The 17,425-nt window shown below is 46.8% G+C and overlaps 2 protein-coding genes across 4 annotated transcripts in view; both read left to right on the forward strand.

Annotated features, from left to right (window-relative positions):
• The window catches only part of Atp5f1b (ATP synthase F1 subunit beta), an 8,520-nt gene extending 7,322 nt beyond the window's left edge, over positions 1–1,198 (forward strand). Inside the window, exon 7 of the mRNA XM_023707364.1 lies at positions 842–1,198. Within this exon, the coding sequence (XP_023563132.1) occupies positions 842–1,044 (203 nt within the window). The 3' untranslated portion in view covers positions 1,045–1,198. The remainder of the gene's footprint in view (positions 1–841) is intronic.
• Positions 1,199–2,833: 1,635 nt separating this feature from the next.
• Baz2a (bromodomain adjacent to zinc finger domain 2A) overlaps positions 2,834–17,425 on the forward strand; it is a 42,619-nt gene continuing 28,027 nt past the window's right edge. The window contains exons 1-2 of one of the 3 annotated variants that reach the window (XM_023707354.1): positions 2,834–3,009; positions 7,555–7,639. The gene's annotated coding sequence lies outside the window, so the exon portion shown is untranslated. Of the gene's footprint in view, positions 3,010–7,554; positions 7,640–8,062; positions 8,248–9,206; positions 9,278–17,425 lie in introns of those variants that run through there. The other 2 variants (XM_023707355.1, XM_004647056.2) reach the window with 2 other exon arrangements.

Here is a 17,425-nt window from a genome sequence, read left to right on the forward strand (position 1 = left end):
CAGGCTGGCCTCGAGGCTATTGAGGATTCAACTCAGGATCTTGTGCATGCTAGGCAAATACTTGACCACTGAGCTACATACCAGCCCTTTCTGTATTTTGAGATAGTCTTTCTTAGCTAACCTCAAACTTTCAGGCCTCCCAAGTAGTTGTGTAGCATGTCCTTTTGTATGTAATACACCACTGAATGGTTTCTGTACTAGGTAGCTACTCTTCTGAGTAAATTACAATACAGAAAAAGCATTATTACCCTGTATTACAAATGAGGATAAAAGTGTTAAAAGTAAACTCTTCGTATTACATAGCCAGGGAAGAGAATACAATGTGTTGCTGGCCCTTGTGGTGCAGGCCTATCATACCGGCAGACAAGAGGTTGAAGCAGTAGGATCAAGAGGTAGCAACAGTAGCCTAGGCTACATAGTGAGACCCTGTCTCAAAAGTTTCATTTTGTTTTCGTTTTTTGGCTCCCAGGTAATACAGTTCCAAGTCATATGTTCATTTATTTTTATTTTTTCTATGTATTTGGTACAGGGTCTCACTATGCAGCTCAGACTCTTTGTGATCCTTCTGTTTTCAGCCTCCCAGTCCTTATGTGCTAGCCTTTTGTGATGTTTTTGAGATAGGTTAAGATAGGTTCTCACTGTGTTGTCCAGACTGATCTTGAATGCACTATGTATCCCAGGTTGGCCTTGAACTTACATTGATCTTCCTGCCTCCAGCCTCCCAAATGATGGGATTATAGGCATGTGCCACTATGGCTGCTACTCATGTTTTTTAAAATGTGTTCTTAATCCATAGTACACTGTGTCTTTTGAACTTGACATGTTGAGGGACACTGAAGAGGTTTCTTAGACGACATGAATTGGTCAGTCTGGTGGCTTCCACTCATGGATAAGGTTGGTACCATGCTACACTCCTTGCTAGTTGGATTTACTTTCCTTGCAGGCGACTATGACCATCTCCCAGAACAGGCCTTTTACATGGTGGGACCCATTGAAGAAGCTGTGGCAAAAGCTGATAAACTTGCCGAGGAGCATGCGTCTTGAGAGCCTCCCGCCAGAATAAGCTCTCTTCTGTCCTGCCCTTCACTTTGCTGATAACCCTGAAACCAGTTTCTGTGTCGGCCGTACAAGAGCCTCAGTTGAAGACATACTGTGTCTGAAGAGTATTTAAGGTTTCCAATAAAATGTAAACCCAGCATTTGTGTTTTTCTTGGTTATGACAACATAGTACTAACGTTTTTGACAGCCATAAGATGCAAATTAGGAGGGGCTGGGAAGATGGCTCAGTGGAATAAGTGCTTCCCTGCGCCTGAGTTCAATCCCCAGTTCCACAAAAAAAAAAAAAAAAGATGCAAATTAGGCTAACTGTACTTGGAATAATATCAGAAAAGAATTACCATTCTTAAAGATTTATAAACTGCTGCAGGTTTTCTGAGGATTTTCCTTTGGGTAGTGTGAACTTTCCCACCTTTGTCTCAATCATATTTGTTGAAAGCAAATGGATCTTACCCCTCAGCACATTTCTACTTGGTTAAAAAAGGATTTTTTTAAGAGCAGTATTCAAGCATAAGGTCCTGAGTTTGATCCCTGGTACCACCAAAAAAAAAAAAGTAGTACACAAAAACAAAAATCCTATTGGTTTAGAAGTGGCATTCCAAGGCAAGGCAGGAATTAAAATTTTTAGGAAATTGTACTTGTCTTTTGTTACAATGAGTTAAAAGGGCTCTACATCTTCATTAGATCTTTATACTATTGTCTCCTGACAGGAGCAAGCCTATACCTGCATGTTTGTGATTGAGCCTCTCCAGGAGTAAAGCGTACCATGAGGCCTCGCCTGAGCTCTACTGAGGTCCCTTGTGAAAGTTTAGGAAAGGTTTGATCTTACGGGGAGACAGCAACTTTTGAATTGCTGCTTGGGCTCCTAAATGAAGTTAGGTCGTTTTAGCCTAAAATGCTATAGTGCAAGGTCAATTTTGGTGCCCCTGGTGTTCTCTGAGGCCAGATCCGTCCTAGTGCCCTCTCGTGGCAGCATCGGAGCCTGCAAGATCTCTGATGTCACCATTTTGAAATCCTTTAAAGGCCATTTGCTGGGAGGTGGTTCTCATCTAATGACTGTTTACAAACCAGCTGAGGCTTTTGTCCGGAGGAGTGGCCTGCATCTATAGGCTCCACCCGTGAGGTCTCCAAGTTGGGTAGAAGCTGGGCGGAGACTAGCTGCTGAGCTCCCAATTCAGAGGCCCCTGGGGGCTAAAGGTTGGGGAGGGGCCCTAGGAGAGGCGCCAGGGGTGGAGTAGGGGCCTGTAAGCTTCCTCCCATCTGCTTATGACCACGACACCAGTCTCCTATGTCGTGGTCTAGACGGAAGGTGGAGCCCCTGAGCTGCTTGTGACCGGTAGTCGGCTCCCAGAAGCTTGAATTTGGGGAAATGCTGAGTTATGGGGGTGGGGACACTTCTTCCAAGTCCTGACTCGAGTGGATAAGGTGATGAAGGCACCAGGGTCTGGGTCACCCCTTCCTGCTGTTTTCTCAGCTACCCAGATGCAGGCCTGGGAAATGAAATCCTAAAGGTCATTTGCATCCTTCCACCTCTTCCTCGCCACACGTTCAGGACGACCTCCAGCATTTACTGAGAACCTTCTCCCTGTCACTAGATGCAATTATTTCCTTCCTCCTTCACCACCCTCTTCTACCACGCCACTGAAGTGTCAACACACTTCTAACCTTCCTCCATATTTCTCCTGGTCTGCCCTGTCCTTGCCTCCTCCCTCTCTCCACCCAGAGAAAGCCCCGCCCTTCCCTCCTCCCTCCCACCCCAGTCTGTCACACAGGGACATCACCCTACAGCAGTTCAGGCTGTGTGGTTCGCAGGAAGCATACACTGGCTTTTTGATTCTTACTAGTTTTCAGTTCATATTTTGAGAAGATCTAACACCAGCCTTCACGTCAAGGTGGGCCAAGGACAGTGAGGAGTCGGTGGTCCCCGCGGGGAGTCCTGCCAGACTGACATGGGTGAGTGCGGGGCAAGCCCTGGGGAAGGCCTGAGGGATGCCTAGCTCCCTCCCTGGCTGACTCAGCAGGGGTGGGTGGGGCCTAACCTTTGCTCGTTTGGGGGGTGAAACAGAGGAAATGGGACTATGGGGGAGACACAGGGCTCAGCTGGTGAGGCTGCCAGCCAAGGGATCCCAGCATTGGCAAGCTCCAGCTCTAAGCAAGCGCCTAAGCCCTTGCCTCAAGCCAGGGCTTCCCCATCCTGAGTACTGCTCTTAGCTCCTTATTCAAGCTGTGGAGATCCCAGTAATATTTCATAGTACTCCTGCTGCCCCCACAAAAGTGGCGCTCACCTTCGGTCGTTGTGGAGGGTCTTTGGGGTGCTTCCACTTCCCCCAGTCTCCCTCAGGCCTCTCAAGTCCTTGTGTCTCTCCTCCCCCACCATGTCCCACCACCGGGTGGGGGCTGCACTGAGCACCTGCTTCTGGTTGCCCCAGAGATTGCTGCAAGGATGGCAGTGGTTGGGACAAAACTAAAGTATGAATAAAAGCGATTCTCACGATCCCACGTCAACCTGCGTCGGGCTGTTCGGCAGGCCTCCACATTAGTCGGTGAGGACACTGAGTGAGGTAAAACTGAGCTTGAGAGGACAGGAAGGTTTTGCCCTTGTGGCTTCCTGATTCCAGAAGCTCCACAGTTGTGCGGGTGGGGCCTGGAGGAGGAGGTGAAACCGGGGACCTGTTCACCTCGTAGGGAGCTGCGCGTGACCCCCAGCACTCGGGGCCGTGCTGGAGTCCTTGTGGCTCCCACTGCTTTCCCAGCCTTCTTTGTGCAGAGGTCTTCGCAGCGCCCGGGAGCGCAGGCACCGCTCTCCCAAGTACTGCGGTTCGGACACCCCCCACCCCCACCCCCGACTTCGCCGCCTAAGTTTCTGCCTCTTCCTGGGATCTGCTGTCCTCCTCCATCTGGGATCCTTCCTGGTTCTGGCCGGAGACGCCACCCGCCTCCCCCTCCCCGATAGCTCCTCACCCCGTTCGCTCCTGGCCCTTTAAGCGCCACCTCCCCCTCCCCCCGCCGGCCCAGGGCTGGGGGAGGAGGCGCCGCCGCCCCGCTCCGCCACCTGCGCCGCCGCTGCCCGCAGCCCGGCCCAGCTCCAGGTGAGGCCCGGCCCACACCTCCGGCTCGGAGTCCCGGTCCCCGTCCCGGGGCTTGGGACCGGGCCTCCCCCGGGAGCTGCCCTTCCTCTCTAACCCGTGCTGTCTACTCGCCGGCTTCTCGCGCTCGGCGACCGGAATCCAGAGGCTTCTCACGCCTAGCCGTCATCCTCTCCGGTGCTCCTCCTATTCTGGGCCTAGGATTTCCCCTCCCCCGCGTCGTGCTTGCCAGAAACATCTCCCGCGGTCTAGGTTTCGCCTCCTCCACTCTGGAATTAGCGCTTTCCCACGCCATCCTAACCCCCCATCGGGGAGCAGGGACAACCGCCACCTTAGCTCCACTCCCCTCCCGTAGTCGGGGCCGGGGTCGGGGCAACCCGGACGACAGTAGCCCGAATACGCTCAGTAATCGAAGTACCACCTCCAGCGTCTCCACAGTCGTCGCCCCACCCCAAATCTCCAGAGTTTGGGGTCCGACCCCAGCTCCGCCCACAGCGCCCAGGTGGGAAGGGCCTCGTTCTTGGGCCTGGGGTTGGCTGTTCCGGCCTCGGACGCCCCTCCCCCAGAATCCAGAAGCCTAGGATCTGAGTGCTGGCCAGCGACTGTTGGGGGCATGGGCTAAATCAAATCCCTGGAGAATCGGGGTGACCGGTGAGGCGAGGGAAGTCCATCTTTCTCTATTAAAGAGGTAGAGGGTACCTCCATCCTAAGACTAAATCTGAGGGGCATTGGCCGACTTGGAGAGAAGAGTATTTACCTTTTAATATATTATGGGAGAATCTTGCCTCCCCAAGGTGAGAAGGATGAGGACTGTTTTGCTCTGACCCAAGGAAGAGGGGACCAATTGGAATGGAAGACTGAAAGCCATCTCTCTAGTAAATCCTATTAACAGTATGATCCATTCTGCTAGCAAGCAGGAGGTCTTTTATAATTACCCTAGCTCAAGTGGAGAATTCTCTGACAGGTCCAACTGCACCCCTAACTCTGCTTTTGTGCTTTCATTCTTACCACCTGCAGAATTGGGGAGGAATGTCAGGATTTGGTCACACTCTTGTGAATTGTGTTCCAGGGGATTGGGAGGGCACGGTGGGAAGGTTAATGTAGTCCCTAGTGGTGCTTGGGGTTGGATGCTAGGAGGGTCTGGATGGGGGAGAAGGAAGGAAGCAGAGCTAGGACCAGTAAGGCTCTTTTCCCTTCCTCCTCCTGGTCCTTGCCATCTGGCTGCAGAGTGGAGCCAGGCACTGTGACAGCTGACCCCGGAGTCAGGGAGGTGTAGCGAGAAAGGAGGGTTAGAAAGGGGAGCAGGTGCTAATTCCTTCCTCCTCTTTTTCTCTTCCCCTGACCTGTCTTGAGGGACTCTTTCCTAGACACTCTTCCCATAAATTACTGATAAAATGACCCTTTCCCCCTTCCCCTTTCTAGTAGCTTCTTAAAGGGCGGTGAGTAAGGTCATTGGCCACATCTGATGGGATTGAGAAATATTTAGGGACACACGGGGTGAGCCTGCCCTCTGCCGTCTGAATGGGAGGGAGAAGCACAGCTGCTACTTGGGTGACGACTGGCAAGAAGTAAACACCCAGCTGTTGGGCATTTTGACTACTGTCTCCTGAATGCTAGGAAGATCCCTGATTAAATGGGATAAGGCAAGGTCTCATTCAAGGATGATGATTGTTAGTCTTCGGTATCAAAAGGGAAAAATGGGATCCTGTTCTTTTTTCTTCTCTAATCCCGGGTGGTCCTTTCCTATCCAGCAGTCTCCCAAACCTCTCCCGTCGGGGACAGTCCTAGAGGTTGCCCTGGAGACTAGGCCTGGGGCTCGGAAGGGGTGGGGGCAGTCAGTGCGCACAGGAGTAACCGGCTCTTCCGGAGCAGAGAGAAGCCGCAGAGGGTGTGTGTGGGTGTGCGGTGTGGCGCGGAGGGGCGTGCCTACACCCGTCTGACCGGCGTGGCTCCTCCCTTGCTGGCCCAGCCTCCGACTGGCTAGTCCTGCATTTGGGGGCGGGAGGTAGGGAGAGTCACCCTCATCTGCCCAGGAAAGCAAAGAAGGAGAATATCAGCTCTCTTCCCCACCTTCAATTGTCTCCGCCTTCTTCTATCCTCTACCCTTCAAGTGTAGTGTCAATTCCACACGCTGAGCCCCTGCCTTTACTTATTTTGGAGACAGGCATTCCTTAGCAAAGCTTTTTTGGATCTGTCCTTTCTCCAGAAGGGACTTTTCCCCCTTGAGTGTGTCTGTTTCACTACAGACTTAAGATCAGCAGGATATTGAGGGGCAGGGTGTCTTATTTTTCTTCTCAAGATGACCTATAAATCTGTTTGACAGGAGAAGGGATTTTGGTTTCTACCTATCTACTACTTCCCCTAGTAATCTACTTATCTAAGGAGTGGGAGAAAAACTCCCTTTAGTGTCTGCAGGCTCTCACATTTTGTGAGGCTTTTCTAAAGCAAGCTTCCTTAGCCTGAGCTATCTGTAGTAGTGGGTGGAGTCACACCGAGCCCACCCTGCTAGGGAGTACAGAAATCCAATCTAGAATTGGAGTTGCTCCTACCTTGCCTGATGCTCACCTGGTTTTCAGGTCTGTTTCCTCCTTAAACACCCCCAAATAAAAGTATTTATTGATGTCTCCCAGCCTGCCAGAGTTTGGCCATCATCACTTTTTTTTTGGGGGGGGGCATAACCGGGGATTGAACTCAGGCCCTTGTGCTTGCCCAGAAAGTGCTTATTCCACTGAACCATCTCCCTGGCCCCCCATCATCATGCTTGCTCTTCCAAGACATTCTGCATGAACTTTGCACATTCGAGGCAACTGTTAAACTGCATTGCATTGTATTGTATTGAATGGGAATTATTATTTTTTAATTAATTAATTTTTTTTTTTTTTTTTTTTTTGGCGGAACCGAGGATTGAACTCAGACACTTGGGCTTGCCAGACAAGCACTTATTCTACTGAGCCATCTCCCCGGCCCCCAATGGGAATTATTTTGAAGCCTGAAAAATGTTAAATTGTAAGGAAATGGAATGTATTTCCTTTCTGGTCATATTTTATCCACTGTTTGATCTTGAACAAGTCAATGAACCTCTCTAGGCCTTAATTTCTTCATCTGACAAAGGAGAGAAAGTTGAGGTAAAAGTTTGGTACTCTCTAACATATGACACTATTCCCCATCCTGTGGCCCAGCAACGGACACTTTAGATAACAGCCAACTAATTTGTTAGCTTTTACTGTCCTGTTTCCAGAAAATTTCACAAAGTTATGCAGTTTCGCTAGAAAAAAATACTAGAACTATAGAATAAATAGACCTTATTTATTGGTAAGTTTTCTGCTTATCTTCTACCCTTTGGAGGGCATTTAGGCTAGAGTCAGTTTCTGTTGTACAATTTCAGAACCAAACATCTTTTCTCTACTCACAGGAATCTTCTTGAAGGCCAAGGCCTTGCAGATGTCACCAGGAAAGTGGTGATCCAGACAAGACCAGGCTGCCCTGACCAGACAGAGGTGAGTGGGTGGTGGACTGTTGCTCTTTCCAAATCTTTGAATAGCGCCCTAACCTTTTCACTTCCATTTTTCCACTACCCTGCCTGGGAAATAAACTCCTGAAATTGTCATCCACCAGCCTCCCTCAAATTAGCGCGTGCCTTTGGTGCTAGAACAGTGGCCTAGTCTTTTAGGTTAATCTAAGGACTATAGCTCGCCCCCGAGTTTGGTGGTGTGAAGCAAGAGGACAGTCCTCAAAGAAACTGGCTGCCAAGAGAGCTGACCAGGAGGCCTGGGTGTAGCCCTTGAGGCGCTAGGACCCAGATCGGAGTCTGGAAGGGAGACTCCGGGCACTAGGACCCGGTAGCCCAGGCCAAGGAGGGCGGCTCTCGCGGCCACAGCTTCCCCGCCCCCTCCGGCTTCGACTCACTCCTCCCCCGCCGGCCATGTTGGCTCCGCTCGGGCCCCGCGGTTGAGCCGCGTCCCCCATCCCCCCTCCCCGGACCCTCTCCCCCCTCGGGCGTCTCCTCCCCTCCCGGCGCCCGCTGCTCGGCCATGTGAACCGCCTGCCGGCCCCTGCCCCCCGGGGAGACGCGAGCCCCGAACCCGCCTGGACGCCGCCTCCCCAGGTCTGTGGGGTTTGTGGCCGGGCGTCTGAGGAGAGAAAACCCCGCTTCCATCCGAGGCTTCGCTCTGGGAAGAGGGTCTGGAGCTGCCTTGAACCTAGCATGGGGCAGGCAACTGAGGGGAGCCTGTTTCCAGCGGGGGATGTCCCTGTCCTGGGGACTGGCGGAGCAGCTGAGGACCTCCACTGGGCCGCGGGGGCGGGCGGAGCTGTGAAGGCTCCGGCGGCGGCGACGCGGAGGAGGCGGAGAAGCCGCCTGACTGTGGAGACTCCAGTGGGGGACTCGGGGTGGCATCCTTCGGAGGGGCTCCACCTACTCGGGTGGGGTGGGGGCGGCCCGCGTGCCGGGTGGGTGCGGGTCCCTGGGGTGGGCCAACCGTCTGGGGCATCCGGGCGTTTGCGCCGCGGTGAGTGAGGGCAGCAGGGGCCTCCCGGGCTCCGAAGGTGCCTCCGTGTGGGAGCGCGCACGTTCTCTCGAGCTGGAGGGCAGAACGAGGCCTGGCTGGGCACGGAGCTGCCCTTGGCTTGGCCCTCGCGTCTCGGAGAATCCCCTACTCCAGGAATGGGATTGATAGGGCAGATGGTAGTCGTCCCGGGTTTGAGCTGGGTTGAGGGTAAGAATAAAGAGGGATTCCTTTCCAAGGAAATCCCTTGCTAAGGGGATCCCTGTTTCCGTGGAAGAAAAGATGATCTGGCATCATCCCTTTCTTTTCCGGTGTTCCCAGTTTTCAGGGGAAGGCAATAGCAATAGCAGTCATCTTTTTTTGGGCTTTATCAGAGTGAGGGATTTGTGTCCTTTGGGGGGCTTTAAGGGGGATAGCTTCCACCTCCATCTGTACACAAACAGCCCCTCCCCCAGCCTCCCACAGGAAGTGGCCGGGAAATGGCAGCTGTGCGTTTGCTGCTGTGACTCTTGTTGTTTTGAAATGTCCATTTTAATTAGATTTGGTTTCATTTTCTGAGGCTTTCTGGGCAAGCTTGGATCCTACCAATCATGTGACCTGTGAGACTTTTCGTTGGACCCTTCCCCCGGGGTAAACTTAATTTGTCAACTAAAAGTAGTCCCCTGCAGTGACCTCACTGATTCTGATTCCTGCCCTCCAGAGTATCTCTTTCTCCCGATTTGGGGGCCCCGCCCCCTTACCCTAGAAGTCATAGAGGAAAAAACTCAGTTATTCACCATCAGTATCTACTTTCATTACAAGTGATGCAGTCGCCTGCATAGAGTGCTGCCAAGGGAGGGCTTCTTTGGGTTCTGCTTAATATGTTATGTCTACACAGCCTTTGAGCAAGTGAATTGGAGAAGTAAAGAAGGGTATGTTCTGAGAAGTGAAGGAAGAGGTGATGGGGAAGACTTAACTGCTGTTAAGTTGTCTGAATCAGGGTGGGGACTGATGTGTGCAGAATGAGCCAGATGGGCTAGGAATATAGACCAGCGGCACAGCACCTGCTTAGCAAGTGTGAGGTCATGAGTTCAATTCCCAGTACCAAAAAAAGAAGAAGAAAGAGGCTGATGAGCTTGTTCCTCAGTGGTGATTTTAGCCTAGGGACGGCCTTGCTGGGAATCCTATAGTTGACTTAAAGTGCTGGAGATTTTTTCTTTCTTCATGGAACTAATTAGAAGTTTACTTGTTAGATGTTTCACTCTCTTGTCTATGAAAAAACATCTCTTATTCTTGATAAGAATGATAAACTTTTCCTCTGCTGAGATTTTTTTCTCTTACTTGATAAATTGAGATTTCTCCTGTAGTCTAAAGTGATAGTACTTTATGGGGACATATTGCTTGCCAGAATTGGTTGGGGACAAAAGTTTGCCACAAGAGTTTAGGTTTTGAGTGTTGAAGTAAAAGCATTTGGACTGCCCTAAAAACTGTAAGTATGGCATTTAAAGCATCCTCTTAACTATTTTCCAGTTAAAAATCTGCCATCTGATTAAAACCTAGGGTAGGAAAGTGGCGTTATTAATTTGAAATTACTTCATTGCTCGTTTCATTAGGTCTGTTAATATTCTGGAGACCGTATAAACAAGTCCTTCTGATGTCAGGTTTTTTTCTTACTCTGGTAGACTGGCTAGTTTCTTTGTTTTGCTTTCTGGAAAATTCTTTTTTTTTTTTTTTTAAGTTCTCCTTTCTTCAGCCTTTGCTTACCTAAATTGAGACTTGACAGAAAAGTAAATTGGGGGAACTACCCACTCGGGACCCCCTCCTGTCCCTCTCTTGAACAGGAGCTTTCTTTCTCTCAATAAATATATTCTGCTCATAACCTCCGTTTGTTCCTAAAATTCATTCTTCGGTTTTAGAGAACACGAACTCGTGCGGGTCAGGTCGGGAGATCAATTTTTCCCTATGTCATTTGGAGGTTCCCTATATGGCTTGGAGGTCACCCCCTCCCCAGATCAGTTTTTCTCCCTGTATCATTTTGGAGGTTTCCACCGAGATCAGTGGATGGAGATATGACTTTGCCTTTCTTTCATAAATTCTGGATTGGGACTTGCTTAGGTAACAAATTTTTCCTGCCTACCTAAGTGAGTTCCCATTGTTTTAGCCCCACATGGTTTTACACTATAAAAGTCCCTGGGAGAGACAGATTCCCAGGGAACTACCTGCTCAGGCCCCCCTCCTGTCCCTCTCTTGGACAGGAGCTTTCTTTCTCTCAATAAATATATTCTGCTCATTAAAAAAAAGTAAATTGATTTTTTTTTTCCCCCTGTTGGATTAAAAGTGAAAAGATCTGGGGGTGTAGTTCAATGGTAGAGTACTTAGCTAGCACTCAAGAGGACCACCCTGTGTTCAGTGTGAGCAGTACGCACAAACAAAAACAAAATAAAAACCTAATCCTGTGGTAGGTTGAGCTAGGCAATTTTAGGGAGACCGTATCTCAGATTTTTTTTAAAGAAAAACTTTTTTAGGGCTGGGGAGGTGGCTCAGTGGAATAAGTGCTTCCTTGGCAAGTGCAGGGCCTGAGTTCAATCCCTGGTTCCGCACCAAAAAAAAAATAAAATAAAGAAAGAAAAAATAAAATAAAGAAAAACTTTTTTTAAAAGGTTTACTTTTGGGCTGGTGAGATGGCTCAGTGGTCTGAAGCACCTACTTAGAACAAACTTAGCAAAGCGCAGGGACCGCGGTTATATCCCCCAGCACCACATGCCAGCCAGCCCCGCCCCCTGGTGAGCTGAGCTGGCCACACACACACTAAATAAATAAATAAATTTAAAAATAAAAAAAATAAAAGGTTTACTTTTTATATACTTTAGACTTTAAAATGTAATAGATTTTGAGAAAATACTGATTTCATTTGATGCAATTGAGGCAAGCCTTTCATGGGCTTTCATTAAATGGATGCATTTTTCTATAGAAAAATAGATTTTTTTTTAAAATTATTTGTTGATATGGCATCTTGCTATGCTTTTTTAAAAAAAATTTTGTGTGTGTGGCCAGCTCAGCCCACCAGGGGGCAGGCTGGCTGGCATGTGGTGCTGGAGAATTGAACCGCGGTCCCTGTGCTTTGCTAAGCTTGTTCTAAGTAGGTGCTTTAGACCACTGAGCCATCTCACCAGCCCCTTGCTATGCATTTTGGATTCATAGTGATGCTCCTGCCTCAGCCTCCCCAGCCTTGGGATTATAGGTGTGTACCACCACACCCCATTTTGGGGCCACATGCCATGTGGAACTGCTGGGATGTTGCACTTGCCAGGCAGACACTTAGACCACTGAGCTATCTCCTCAGCCCAAACAGTAGATTTAATATTGACTAATCTAAACTCCCCTTAAAAGTAAAAAAGAAAAAATTGAAGTAGAGAGTGTTACGTGTGCTGACCTCTGTCAATCAAAAAACCTAAAGTGTCCTGAGAGGTTTATCTTACAGTTCTGTGTTCTGGAATTGGGTGCTACTGAGAAGCATATCTTGTTAGGGTTCCTGACTTTTTTAAACTGCTGTTGACTTTTCTGATCTTTGAAGAGGTCAAGGACTAAACTGCTGTGTTCTTAAAATTGTATAGCCAGCTCTGGTGGCAAACACCTATAATTCCAGCATGCAGGAGGCTGAGACCGGAGGATCCCAGGAGGTTGAGGTCAGCCTGGATTACAGTTCAAGACCAGCCTGAACTAAAAATAAAGAGTGAGACCAATCTCACACCCCAAAAAAAGTATTGAAGTTAGTAATTGGGGCAAGCGAGATAGCAGAATAAACGTCTGTTTTGGCAAGCTCATGGACTGGGGTTCGATTCTCGGTCTTATATGCTGTGCCACAGACTGAGTCCTGGCATAATGGTGCACGCCTGTAATCCCATCTCTAGGGAGGCTGAAAACAGGAGGATCAAGCTGTGTAGTGAGACCCTGCACCAAATACATAAATGGGGGGATAAAAGTTTGTAATTGATGTGTATTTTTACCAATAGAGTGAAATGTAGAATTCTTGAGGCAGTTGCTCAGATACATCATCTTCCTGATTTGGTTCTTCAGAATGTTAGTCACCTTATGTATCTTTTTTTTTTTTTTTGCAGAACCAGGGATTGAACTCAGGCCATTGCACTTGCCAGGCAAGCACTTTTTCCACTGAGCTATCTCCCCGGCCCCTTTGTTTGTGTTTTTTTCTTTTTTTCCTTATATATCTTGTAGTCCAAAGTGAATACTATTTCATCATCATCTCATATAGATGAGTAGGTGTATTTTTCAACAGTTCGCTAGTTTGAATAATTTTAAAACTTTAAAAATTTTAATTTAGAAACCCTGTCTTCTTTGAAGCAGTCTGCAAATGGTTCTTGTCATTAGCAGTAAAGTAGCATTGGCTTAGTGTTTTGTTTTTGTTTTTTTGGCAGAACCAGGGCTTGAACTCAGGCCCTTGCACTTGCCAGGGAAGCACCTGTTCCACTGAGCCATCTCCCTGGCCCCTGGCTTAGTGTTTTGTCCTCCTAAGTACAGTCCTATCTGTGTAGGTTTGTTTCCAGACCTTGTAAATAACACAATCTGAGAATGCTCAGGTGATTATATATGAAATGATATATTATTTGCATCTCTGCTTTTTAGTGCCTTGTAATTTTAGAGACATTTTCCATTTTTTCACAGTAAAGTGACTAGAAGTGTGGCAGAAAATGTAATTTAGGTTATGTGATTCCTTTATGATTGTTTAGTTAACGTATTTATAAATATGTGTATTTTGAGGGTTCAGTTAAAGCTTTCAACACATTTCACTAGTTTAGAGCTTAAAGTTACTTTTTTTTTTTTTTTTTTTTTAGCAATTCTTAGTACTTCCCTGTTTCTCAGCCTCAATTTTTTTTTTTTTTCCAGCCTCATTTTCTGCAAGGGGATAGCTTTCTAAAATATCGCTAGAGGGGCTGGGGAGATGGCTCAGTGGAATAAGCACTTCCCTGGCAAGCACAAGGACCTGAGTTCAATCCCCAGTTCTGCAAAAAAAATAAATAAAATAAAATATCGCTAGACTTTGGACCTGTTTTCTCCTAGGAATTTTATCTCTACGAAGAGTGAAGCTAAATTTTTTGGTTCTCTGAAAATAAGCAGTCTGTAACCCTTCTTGGATGTTAAAGTAAACAGATAATAGCAGAAACTCCATAGATTTACTCACTTGTTCAGTCCATGAGCAAAAACAAATAACTTTTTTGCTTCATTTTTTTTCTTTCTTTCTTGTTATGTATTTAGTACAGGGTCTCACTACACAGATAGGACTTGTAGTGATCCTCCTGTTTTCAGCCTCCCATGTGCTGGGATTACAGGCATGCACCACCATGCCTGGTCTTTCATGTGCTTGGTGCTAAATTTGGTGCTGGGGGCTGGTGAGGTAGCTCAGCAGACTCAGTACCCGCTTAGGCAATTGCAGGGACCAGAGTTCAATCACTGGCAACACATGCCACGCTGACTTGTCCCCCAGTGTGCTGGGCTAGCCACTGAGCCAGGGTGTGGTGGTGCACACCTGTAATCGCAGCGCTGGGGAGGCTGAAGACAGGAGGATCACTACGAGTTCAGGCTGCGTAGTGAGACCCTGTACCAAATACTTTTTTTTTTTTTTTTTTTTAAGTTCTAGGCCGGAGAGATAGCTCAGTAGAATAAGTGCTTGCCTGGCAAGTGCAAGGGCCTGAGTTCAATTCCTGGTTAAAAAAAAAAGTTCTAAATTAGGTGTTGGAAACACCTAATATCCAGTTGATGCTGTACAATCTATGTAGCGTAGAAGAAATAAAGCTCTTTTTGTAAAGTGTGTTGTGCAGCCTGGTCAGGGCAATTTTTTTGCTTGGTCTTCCTTGATTTACATCATCTTCCTCCTGCCTCACTTTAAGAGTTCTGACCAGGAAAGCGGTTAAGGAAAGAGAAGGAGCTTTAGTCTTAGTCAATACAGACCTGAATCAAGGGTTCCAAAGGAATCTTGTTAGTCAGGGTCAGAATGAGCTGTCCTGACTACAGAAGAGGACATGCTGGTTTTGAGACTTGGTTTTTGGGACTGTTAGTGGAGGAAGACGACTTAGCCAGGGAGAAGGGATTTTTAGATAGGAGAGTACAAAATCCCTACTTCAGTATCAGAAAACTGGGAAGGAGGTTTTTTGTTGTTGTTGTTGTTTTTTTTTTTATGTGTGTGTGTGTATGTGTGTGTGTGGCCAGCTCAGCCCACCAGGGGGAGGGGCTGGCTGGCATGTGGTGCTGGGGGATTGAACCGCGGTCCCTGTGCTTTGCTAAGCTTGTTCTAAGTAGGTGCTTTAGACCACTGAGCCATCTCACCAGCCTGGTTTTTTGTTTTTTTAGCTCCTTCATGCTGCCTTAAGGGCAGGTCTGGTGCAGCTTCTGGAGCTGGGAATCAAACTGTGGTCCTATGTGACTGATTGCATTAGCCCAAGTGGCACTTTAAACAACTGAGCTAAGCAAAGCCCCAGTGTCAGGGAACTGAGAGCAGTGAAAACTTGGAACTTTCCCTTGATGTGAGGGAGCTTTACTGTGACATAGGGTAGGGTCTCTCAACCCTGGTGGTGAGAGGATTCTTTATTGTGGAGGGTTGTCTTCTGTGATAACAATGCTTAGAGGAAGGCCTCTCTAGCTTCTACTTACTAGCTGCCGGTAGCACTTTGACATCACGCAGTGTACGTGTACCCTAGTGAGTAAAATCATCCCGAGTCTGGAAACCTCTGTATTTATTAGAAAATGGTGGGTAACCCAGATGTATGGAGTTGAGAGCTATCCTTCATAACATTCACAGTTATAAAGCTCACAGGTAGTGATATGGTTTATTTACCATACAGTATAATTTGCTTTTGATAGTCAAGATAAACGTATAAAAAGTCTTAGCCCACCTTCTGTCAAGTTAGAAGCCTCCTTTATGTGGAATGTTGGTAGACTACCTAGAAGAATCAACCATAGAGCAACAGGGACTACCAAAGTATCCAGCTGGATGGAGGGTTTGTATATTTTTTTGAGGGTCTTAATGTGTCTCTTATTTCTGGGGATAGCCTTAGAGGCTTACAGGTTAGAATTGGTCAGGCAGGACACCTGTGATAGTGTCAAATCTGTAATATGTATTTCAACACTTTATGTATTGTCAGCCTTTTTCTGTGAAAATTATGTCATAGTCCATAGAATAGGTTTTTTTTTTGTTTGTTTGTTTGTTTTTAGAATAGGTTTTTGATTGCCAGGGTGAAAAGCATCCCATTTGAGCATATGGCAAGTGCCTTACTCCCTCCAGATTTTTTTCTGGGTGTCTTTTTTTTTTTTTTTTTTGAGACAGAGTCTCACTAAATAGCTCAGGCTGGCCTTGAGCTCACCTTATAGTCCAGGCTGGTCCCAAACTTAATCCTCCTGCCTCAGCCTCCTGAGTTCTGGGATTACAGGCATGGACCACCATGCCAGCTTGCCTCCAGTTTAAGGGGTAATGTCTCTTCTGTTTGTTTTGAGACAAGTCTCACTGTGTAGCCCAGGCTGACCTCAAACTTACAGAGATCTCTTGCCTCAGCCTCCTGAATGCTATAGTTACAGGTATGCACCAACACCCCTAGTAACACTGGGGCTCTTGAGAAATCCATTTATGTGCAGCTTTGAATAGGGATTGGTGTTGCCCGATTGTACATCCTGATCATGGGAGTTGTCTGGTACTCTGGTGATTGGGCACTGAATGATTTTAATTAGGCAAAAATCCTGCTACTTCAGAGGGAGACACTCTCTTTTACTTTACTATTCTTTCTTGCTCTAGATTGGAAGATGGAGTTTATTTCAAGGTTTATTATGAAGAATGTTTTGGGTAGGAAGGTTGAAATGAAATAACCTTCGGTTTATTGAGGAGAGGAGCTGTTTACATTTTCATTGTGATCCTATATTCAAATAATACCAGAAATCAGGAGTCAAATTGGATATAAGGAATATATCTTATATTGGATATCTGGGTGGATTGTCCCTAGTTTTGAATTATTTCCCATTCTGGTAATGGTTTTAAACTATGTTTCTAGGGACTGGGCATATATAGCTCAGTGACACAGTGCCTGCCTAGCAACTGCAAGGTTCTGAGTTCAATTCCTGGTACCAGTAAATAAGTTTTGGGGCTGATTATCATTTTGTAATCTAATCATCTTTTTATTCTCTAATAATAATAGCTAATACGTATTGAGTATTAGGGTTTTTATATGGATTTTCTCATTTAATCTTCACAAGTGCTTTTCCAGAGTAGCAGATACAAGATTGCTAGTTTCCTCAGGGATTCAAATAGAGAATGCAGAAATGAGCTGTGGTTCATCATTGAGGGAGAGGGTATAGTCCAGAGTACATAGGAAAGGGAGAAGTATGTATATATATTTTTTGTATATGTGTGCATCCCTCCACACCACACTAGAAATAGCTGTACATAGAATTGGGGAACAGAAGAAGTGAATATCTGATAAAAGTGAACTATTGAACCTCTCTTTCTCTAGGATGAATTTTGGAAGGAACCTAACCTACAAATTAAGAACTTTTGATTTCATGATATTTATTTTTCAGATCCCCTACCATTGAATGCCATTTAACTATAATAGGAAAATCCTGGATAACCATGAGATCTTCTCTGTAGAGGTTATTTTTCCCCATTAATGCGTAACAGGTTGAGGTGTGCTACTTATTTAGTAAGGGAAGATGGAAAATCCTATTTGGAATACAAGTCTTAAATTTTTTTTTCTTTTTTTTAAATTTATTTATTTTTTAAATTATTTATTTATTTTTATT

Source organism: Octodon degus, unplaced genomic scaffold (assembly GCF_000260255.1).
Source record: "Octodon degus isolate 3935 unplaced genomic scaffold, OctDeg1.0 scaffold00287, whole genome shotgun sequence".
Classification (NCBI taxonomy): domain Eukaryota; kingdom Metazoa; phylum Chordata; class Mammalia; order Rodentia; family Octodontidae; genus Octodon; species Octodon degus.